The following is a 9,700-nucleotide window of genomic DNA, read 5'->3' as shown; positions in this document are numbered from 1 at the left end:
AAACACCAGACCCACACACACACACAAAATAAAAGGTTTAAAACACAAATGTCTGTAATTAAGCTCTGGAGTGACGTCTTCTGCCCATCCAAGCGTCCCACTGTTGTTGGGTGTGTGCTCTCATCCAGAGGAGCCCCTGCTCTGCCTGGCCCACTCGCGTCCCACTGCGTTGACTCTCCTTGCTCGCCGGCCTTTCCAAAGTTTCCGAAAGGTGCAGTCCGGGGTTGAATGTCTTGATCTTACTTTGGCTTGATGGTCCCCTAACTTCAGGGCTACATGAGCTGCCCAAGGGACCCATAAACAGAGAACATGTATAGCTTTCTGCGCTTTGAAAGGAGCTAAGTGACAGGGATGGCGACCTCGTCCTAGCGGGTCCCCAGCACTCACCAATCTGCCCGCCCCCTGGGAGCCCCTGCTCTGGGGGCGGGAACCCACCCGAACTGCCCCGGCTGGGGGACTGGGGGCGCCCCTCTGCGGGGTTTCTGACCATTGGCTTTGGCAGATGCTGAGGGGTGGGGCTGGAGAAGGCTTCCTCCGGGCCGGGAAGCCGCGTGCGCCTTTCGGATGTTGGGGGACAATGGTGACCGAACTCCCGGCCTCGGCCTGGCGCGCGGCGAGGAGGCGGCTCCTGCGCGGTCACCTGACGGGGTCAACGGGCTCCGCGGGGCGACGCGTCCTCGGCCCCTTCAGCCCGCGGAGGGCCGCGAGCCCCGGGTCGGCCCCGCGAGCCCGGCCGCCGCTCCGCCGCGTCCCGCTGCCCATTGGCTGGCGCGGCGTGGCCGCTCCCGCCCCGCCCCGCCATTGGCCTTGGCCGCCGCGGTCCCCGCGCGCGAGCCGCCGCTGACATCACCAGGCCTGAGGCGGCGGCGGCGCCCCCGGCCCAGCCCGCAGCCCCCCTCGGCACAGGCGCCGCCGCGGGGCCCGGCGGAGGATGGTGCGCGGCGCGCCGGGGGCTCCCCGCCGCCAGAGCCGCAGCACCGAGGCGGAGCCGTCCGCGGCCGGCAGCCGACCCCCGCATCGGGCGCGGGGCGAGCGGCCGCGGTGAGGCGCCGAGGGCGGCGCGGGCGCAGCGGCCATGGGGGCCCTGACCAGCCGGCAGCACGCGGGCGTGGAGGAGGTGGACATCCCGTCCAACTCCGTGTACCGCTACCCGCCCAAGTCCGGTGAGCACGCCCCGGGGCCGGGAGGAGGTCGCGGTGCTCCCGCGCGAGGGCTCCGGGCGTCCCGGGGACGCAGAGGCCGACGTCGCTGCAGAGCGATCTCGGAGGGTGGGAGGTGTTGGAGGAGGTCTGGAGGGGTGCTTTAGGGCCCTTGGCCGGGTCGCCGGAGTGGGCAGCCCTGCCGCCGGGGGACGGGAGCGACCCCCACGCAGTCGGTCCTGTGACAGAGACGTGCGCTCGGGACACTGCGGCTCCCGAGGGGCGGGGTGTCCGCGGCGCAGGCCGGGTCCCCGCTGGCCGCAGCGCTGCGTCCCTTCCTTCCCGCCCGGTGGCCTGTTCCCTTCGGGAGCTGAGGGTTAGGTCAGGCGGGCTTGGCATCCGAGGCAGGCGCCTGTGCCAGGTGCTGGCCCTGGTGGCCTCCGGAGAGGGAGGGACAGACACAGGTTTGAATTAGGTTTCTCAGGGGAAAGCTCCCGTCGCCTGCTGGAGGATGGAGGCCGAAAATGCGTTGGCTGTACTGGTGCTTTTTAAGAGGCTGTCAGAAGAAAGAAGGTGTTTAACAGAAATGTTAGGGAATCTAGTATCAGAGGCACTCGGGTTGCCGCTTTGCCAAAGTACTGGCAAGCCTGGTTTTTGGAATGAGGGTAGCTCTGGGACAGGGCACAGGTATTTAAAATGTAGAGAAGTATTATGTTCGTTTTCAGAATCATTAAAAAGATAAACGTCTCCAGCCTCTGGTTTGTAGCATAAATATTGGAAGTGGAGGAGAATTTTGACAGCACAAGAGAGGCTGACTAGTGGATTGAGTACCAGCCAATTCTGAACTGCTGGCGCATGACCTAAGTCTCTGCTCTTTGTTTTTCCTTGCTTTTCTCAAGGCTTCTGGGGACCCATGGCTATCATCTTCTCTTTGGCTTAGGACCTGATGAGGATTTTCGTGATCTTGGAGGGATGTCAGAATTGCAGCAGGAGGATAAAGACACAGTAATGAGATGAGCTGGTTTCTCGGCAGTCTGTCCAGTTTGTGCCAGCCGGAAGTAGGGACCAGACAATGAACCTGCACCCCGCAGAGTGTCTGCCAGAGCTGTGTTGCTCACTGATTTGTGCCAGAGAGTGAATCCTTGCAGAGATGAATGTGCTTAAGAGCTGCTTTAGAACAGTCTGAGATAAAGCCGTGCATCATTAGTGTTTTAATAAAGCTCTAGCTGATTATGACTGTATGAAACCAGTGCTAAAGGAAGCATGCATTTTGCTTTTTAGTAGACAAAAATATGCACAAGTATTGTGGATTTTTCTTTTCTGAAATCACTTAGCCTTTATTGCTCAGAATATGGAGCAGGTTTTGCTGGCTTGGAGTTTGCAGTAGAATTTGCTGCCTCAGAAGAGTATTCACCCCTCCTTCACTTACGGGAATAAGCAAAGGTAAATCACTGGAAGGCTAGTCCTCAAAGGATATTAATACAAATATGAATCTTGGATGATGATAATCAAAGGATAATGGACCAAACTAAAACTTTTCTTAACCAACACCCTCCATACCTACAGTCTTAAATCATCCTCTCCACTCTATCAATCTTTTAAAAGTTTTCCTAATGGTAACTCTTTTTTTTTTAAAAAAAAGAAATGAATTAATTAATTTATTTATTTTTGGCTGTGTTGGGTCTTTGTTGCTGCACGCGGGCTTTCTCTAGTTGAGGCGAGCGGGAGCTACTCTTTGTTGCAGTGCGCGGGCTTCACATTGCGGTGGCTTCTCTTGTTGTGGAGCACGGGCTCTAGGCACGTGGGCTTCAGTAGTTGTGGCCCACGGGCTCAGTAGTTGTGGCTCTCGGGCTCTAGAGCGCAGGCTCAGTGGTTGTGGTGCACGGGCTTAGTTGCTCCGCGGCATGTGAGATCTTCCCGGACCAGGGCTCAAACCTGTGTCCCCTGCATTGGCAGGTGGATTCTTAACCACTGCACCACCAGGGAGGTCTCTGGTAACTCATTTTTAATCAGAGCTTTTGCATGAGAGAAATCTTTGTAGCAAGTGGACCAAATTATGTATGTTGAAGATAAAACACAGAAAATAGGAATCAGAACATTCATGTCCCAGTCAGCAAATCTTGGTGTACGTGAAAATATGCTGTAGTCTAGAGGCATCTCCTATCCTTCATCTGATCTTTAGATTTACCTGACTCTTTATTGGATTATAGTATTTTATTTTTTTAAATTAATTAATTTATTTATTTATTTGGCTGTGCCAGCTCTTACTCACCGTGTGCGGGATCTTTGTTGCCGCGTGTGGGATCTTTAGTTGCGGCATGCAAACTCTTAGTTGGGGCATGTGGGATCTAGTTCCCTGACCAGGGATCGAACCGAGGCCCCCTGCATTGGGAGTGTAGAGTCTTAGCCACTGGACCACCAAGGAAGTCCCTGGATTATAGTATTTTAGACCCAAAGGAACCTTGCAGAGAATTTGGCCCCAGACCCATTCATTTCATCGGTAAGAAAATGGAGGCCCAGAGAAATGAATTGGTAAGGCCAGGGTTACCCAGCAAGTTAGTGCTCTTCTTATGAAAGCCTCTGCCTTTTTCAAGGAATTGAATTTTGAACTTGTCCTTGGTGGTTTGTAGAATGGAGGCTACTCTGCATCAGAATTGAGACAAAACTCAGAGGCCTGATCAGACTGGGTTGATTTTGAGGTCTCTCTATCTTGAGTACAGAAAGTAGAACAAAGCAAATAGCAGAGTCAGTTTTCTCCAGGTGACTAAACTGGCTGAGCTGAAACCGCCCTCTGGCTCACTGGAAAGTCTCTGTTACTCCATGGCCTTGGAGTAATTGTTTCAGTAAGTGCATGGTCATTAGTCCCCGTAATGATGGTCACAGTGCCCAGAAGAAATTGCTTTTTCTTTCTTGTATTTTTTTTTTTTTTTGGCTGCTTTGGGTCTTCGTTGCTGCACGCGGGCTTTCTCTAGTTGCAGCATGTGGGGCTACTCTTCATCGCCGTGTGCGGGCTTCTCATTGCGGTGGCTCCTCTTGTTGTGGAGCATGGGCTCTAGGCAGGTGGGCTTCAGTATTTGTGGCACGCAGGCTCAATAGTTGTGGCGCACGGGCTTAGTTGCTCCGCGGCATGTGGGATCTTCCCTGACCAGGGCTCGAACCTGTGTCCCCTGCATTGGGAGGCGGATTCTTAACCACCGTGCCACCAGGGAAGTCCCTCTTTTTTGTATTTTTAAAGGAACCCCTTAGTTTTTTTTTTTTTTTTTTTTTTTTAACTTTTTGAGTTTATTTATTTATTTATTTATGGCTGTGTTGGGTCTTCGTTTCTGTGCAAGGGCTTTCTCTAGTTGTGGCAAGTGGGGGGCCACTCTTCATCGCCGTGCGCGGGCCTCTCATTATCGTGGCCTCTCTTGTTGCGGAGCACAGGCTCCAGACGCGCAGGCTCAGCAACTGTGGCTCACGGGCCCAGTTGCTCCGTGTCACGTGGGATCTTCCCAGACCAGGGCTCGAACCCGCGTCCCCTGCATTGGCAGGCAGACTCTCAACCACTGCGCCACCAGGGAAGCCCGGAACCCCTTAGTTTTGTATGCACATTGAACTAGAAACGTTTAAAAAGTATTAAGAACAGCCGATTTCATGTTGGAACTTGGGTTTACAGCTTTTTTTCTTTTTTAAATAGAGATAGGTGAAAATAAAATAGCCTAAAATTATTTCGAATTATTTATGTTTTTGAATAAGTAATATAGTCACATGGTTCAAAGTTTAAAAGAATGAAAAGGCATACAGTGAAAGTCTAGTTGTCACTGTAGCTGTTCATCCACCTAATTCCTCCCCATACACCTCCCGTACCTACGTAACCACTTTCTGGAATTCGTCCAGAGTTTCTTGTGTAAATACAAGCATAGCATGCTACTTAGACTGCTCTGCACCTTGTTTTGTATTTGTTTTGTTTACTTTCAAACATATTGGAGATCTTTTTATATTATCTCCATATTAGAGAGGGTTTTTTGTTGTTGTTGTTGTTCTTTTTTTTTAAAAAAACAACTGTATAACATTCCTTTGTGTGCGCATGCTATCAGTTTTTAACATAGTCTATTGGTGAACATTTGGGAGTTGTTTTTTTTTTTTCAGTCTTTTACTATTGCAAACAATGCAGCAATGATTAATGTTATACATATGTTCTTAGGTAATTTTTAGCTTTGTTAATAAATACATAAATATTAATCATTTAAATAACAGAAAGTATGATGGGAGTTTGTTTCTGTAGAATATTTCTACATTAGCGTAGAAAGCTATTTATAGCACTGTTCTGCATTTGGTCGTGCCTTTGTAATTTTTTTTTTTAATTAATTAATTAATTAATTAATTTATTTATTTATGGCTGTGTTGGGTCTTCGTTTCTGTGCGAGGGCTTTCTCCAGTTGCGGCAAGCGGGGGCCACTCTTCATCGCCGTGCGCGGGCCTCTCACTATCGCGGCCTCTCTTGTTGCGGAGCACAGGCTCCAGACGCGCAGGCTCAGTAGTTGTGGCTCATGGGCCTAGTTGCTCCGCGGCATGTGGAATCCTCCCAGACCAGGGCTCGAACCCATGTCCCCTGCATTGGCAGGCAGATTCTCAACCGCTGCGCCACCAGGAAAGCCCCCTTTGTAATTTTTGAGTTAGAAACCATACGTGCTTTTAAATCCTTCTCTGAGATCTTTGCTTCTTTCAAAGCCCACGATCATTGGTTCAGCAAAGTTAGGGCTTTGCTGAGGTGGTTGTTTTTATGCGTGTAGGCCTGACTTTTGAAAGGGGTCCCCATGTTGATAAGAGTCATTAGTTCTGTTTTCTCTGTCCAGGAAGAAATAGGCATACTATAAAGACAATTTAATCCATTTTAATTCAGTACCTGATAAATCTAGTTCATTTTTCTCTTACATATTTGAGCAAATTGGAAAATAGGAGTAATTCATTTTGCTCAGGTGTTAAGAGGGAAACCTATTATAAAAATTCAAAATGGTAATCAGAGTCCTGAGCAGCTAAAATCATCATTTTCCAAATTTTTGTTACATTGGAGTACACATATGCTTGTCAAGTGGGTCTGTCCTAGGGCAGACCACATTTCTAAAGCGTGGGTACTAAGTCTTTGCTGATCAAATAGTTATAAAAGTTTCTCTTAGCTTTTAGGGGCATCAATTAAATATGTTTCGAAACCAGGGGCTTTCAAAGATGGAACTTACTGCAGAATAAAGAATTATTTGGTTCTGGCACATTTTGATTGATACGTTAACTAAAATTAAGTAGGTTTCTGAAATTCATAGTAAATACATTTAATACCATAAAAAATGTAAAGGTTCTTCCATTTAATGATGGAGTCATCAAGATCAGGAGTTCAAACGCTAGTATTATTATTATTTTTTTTAAAATAAATTTATTTATTTAATTTATTTATTTTTGGCTGTGTTGGGTCTTCGCTGCTGCGCGAGGGCTTCCTCTAGTTGCGGCGAGCGGGGGCTGCTCTTCGTCGCAGTGCGTGGGCTTCTCATTGTGGTGGCTTCTCATTGTGGAGCACGGGCTCTAGGCGCGCGGGCTTCAGTAGTTGCGGCACGTGGGCTCAGTAGTTGTGACTCACGGGCTCTAGAGCACAGGCTTTTCAGTAGTTGTGGCGCATGGGCTTATTTGCTCCGTGGCATGTGGGATCTTCCCGGACCAGGGATTGAACCTGTGTCCCCTGCATTGGCAGGCAGATTCTCAACCACTGAGCCACCAGGGAAGCCCCAGTATTATTTTTGAACACTTAAAAAGTGGTAATTCTTCTCCTTTCGAAACCTCCAGTATTTTTGCTTTATTTGTACTTTACTTCATTAAGAGCAGACTGATTTCTTTCACTTCTTGATTTTGTCTTATGATTTGGGGCCTTTCATTTACTTATATGATGGTGGTTGTGTTCTTTTGTTCTTTAGCATCTCTTTTCTCTTTCTGTTTATTACCATCAGTGCACATTCTTGGGCACCTGCTATGTATATATCATGCGTTGTGCTGCACACCAGTGTATAGATTCTGATCCTGTGATTTTGATGCCTATGGCAATCAGCAGGATAAAAGCCCTCAGAATCAACCTTGTAATTCATGATGTGGGTCACAGAAGGGAGGAGTAACAGTATAAGCTATCTGATGGCTGTGTCAGCCAGGGTTCTCCAGAGAAAGAGAACCAATGGGAGATATATACATATAATTGGCCTCCGTTATTGTGGGGGCTGGCAAGTCTAAAATTTGTAGGGCAGGCCAGCAAGCTGGAAACTCAGACAGGAGTTGATGTTGTATTCTTCAGTCTGAAATCTGTAGGACAGTCTGCCAGATGAGAAACTCAGGCAGGATTTCTATGTTAGTCTTAAAGCAGAATTCCTTTTTCTCCAGGAAACCTCAGTTTCTGCTCTTAAAGCCTTCAACTGATTGGATGAAGCCCACCCACATTATCAAGGGTAATCTCTTTTACTTAAAGTCAACTAATTATAAATGTTAATCACATCTACAAAATATCCTTGCAGCAACATCTAGATTAGTGTTTGGACAAACAACTGACCACCATAACCTAGCCAAGGTGACATAAAAATTAACAATCATAGTGGCTTCTTTTTGGCCATGCCCCACAGCTTGTGGGATCTTAGTGCCCCAACCAGGGATTGAACCCGCGCTCTCAGCAGTGAAAGCACAGAGTCCCAACCACTGAACTGCCAGGGAATTCCCAGTGGCTTTTTTTTTTTTTTATAAATTTATTTATTTATTTATTGGCTGCTTTGGGTCTTCGTTGCTATGCGCAGGCTTTCTGTAGTTGCGACGAGCAGGGGTCTACTCTTCATTGCGGTGCGTGGGCTTCTCATTGCGGTGGCTTCTCTTATTGTGGAGCATGGGCTCTAGGCGTGCGGGCTTCAGTAGGTGTGGCACGCGAGCTCAGTGGTTGTGGCTCACGGGCTCTAGAGCGCAGGCTCGGTAGTTGTGGTGCACAGGCTTAGTTGCTCCGCAGCATGTGGGATCTTCCCGGACCAGGGCTCAAACCCGTGTCCCCTGCATTGGCAAGCAGATTCTTAACCACTGCGCCACTAGGGAGGTCCCCCCAGTGGCTTCTTATTTTAACAAATTATTCTTGCTAAATAGGTGCTGAGCTCAAGTTTTTAGTTTCTGAAAGAGTGCTTGTGCTGGGGAAACATATTTTTAAAAGTCTAAAAATTGCAGTCTTTAAAAATCATTATTTAAAAATTACTCTCCTTCCTGGACTTCCCTGGTGGTCCAGTGGTTAAGAATCCGCCTTTCAATGCAGGGGACACAGGTTCGATCCCTGGTCGGGGAGCTAGGATACCACATGCCACGGGGCAAGTAAGCCTGAGAGCCACAACAAAGAGCCCACATGCCGCATGAAAGATCTCATGTGCCACAACTAAGACCTGATGCAGCCAAAACTGAATAAATAAATAAATAAAAATTACATTCCTTCCAAAATTTCAGTGCTTATCATCTAGTATCAAAGATAGAATGCAGGCATACAGAGATAAATAAGAATACAGAATATACCATGACCAGGGATCTATCTCAGGATTGCAAGGTTGGTTTAATATCTGAAAAATCAATCAGTGTTAATACACCATATTGGTAGAATAAAGAATAAAAACTACATGATCATCTCAATAGATGCAGACAAAACATTTAACAAATCCAACACCTTTTCAAGGTGAAAAACACTCAGCAAACTTAGAATAGAAGGGTACTTCCTCAGTCTGATACAGGGCATCTATGAAAAGCTCATAGCTCACTATACTTAAAGGTGAGATACAGATGCTTTCCTGCTAAGATCAGGAAGAAGACAAGGATGTCTGCTTTTGCCATTCAATATTAACTGGAGATTCTAACTAGTACAATAAGGCAAAACAAACACATTTTTTAAAAAATTTAAGGCAACCAGATTGTAAAGAAAAACGTGAAACTGTCTTTATTCATAGATGACATGATCCTATGTATAGAAAATACCAAAGATTCCACAAAAAAACCTACTAAAACTAAAAAATGAGTGAGGAACTTTGCAGATACAAGATCAGATCAACACACAAAAATCAATTGTGCTTTTATATACAAGCAATAATCTGGAAATGAAATTAAGGAAACTATTGCCATTCCCAATAGCATCAAAAAGGATACAGTTCTCAGGAATAAATTTCACATAATAAGTGTATGATTTGTACAATGAAAATTCTAAAATGTTGCTGAGATTGATGCTTTAACTAAAAAAGTTGAAAGAGATCTAAATAAATAGACGTTTCATGTTCATGGAATGGAAAACTCAATATTGTTGAGATGCCAGTGTTCTCCAAATTGATCTGAAAATTGAGTACATTCTCTGGTACAATCCCAACAGACTTTTTTGAAGAAATTGGCTGGCCAATTCTAAAATGTATGTGGACATTCAAAGGACCTAGAATATCCAAAACAATTTTGAAAAGGAAGAACAAACTTGGAGGATTTTCACTACCCAATTTCAAAAATTACTATCAAGCCATGGTGTGGTATTGGTACATCAAGAAACATATAGATCA

The 9,700-nt window shown here is 46.7% G+C and overlaps 1 protein-coding gene across 5 annotated transcripts in view; it reads left to right on the top strand.

The window, feature by feature from the left end:
- The first annotated feature begins 829 nt into the window (after positions 1–829).
- RNF157 (ring finger protein 157) overlaps positions 830–9,700 on the top strand; it is an 80,502-nt gene continuing 71,631 nt past the window's right edge. For 2 of the 5 annotated variants that reach the window (XM_036836797.1, XM_036836798.1), the window contains exon 1: positions 832–1,163. In XM_036836797.1, coding sequence (XP_036692692.1) covers positions 1,076–1,163 — 88 coding nt within the window. In that variant the 5' untranslated portion in view covers positions 832–1,075. Of the gene's footprint in view, positions 1,164–9,700 lie in introns of all 5 variants that reach the window. The other 3 variants (XM_036836796.1, XM_036836794.1, XM_036836795.1) reach the window with 3 other exon arrangements.

This window comes from Balaenoptera musculus, chromosome 20, assembly GCF_009873245.2.
Source record: "Balaenoptera musculus isolate JJ_BM4_2016_0621 chromosome 20, mBalMus1.pri.v3, whole genome shotgun sequence".
NCBI lineage: Eukaryota > Metazoa > Chordata > Mammalia > Artiodactyla > Balaenopteridae > Balaenoptera > Balaenoptera musculus.
Note: the sequence above shows the minus strand (reverse complement) of the source record. Positions and strands in the feature narration are given on the sequence as shown.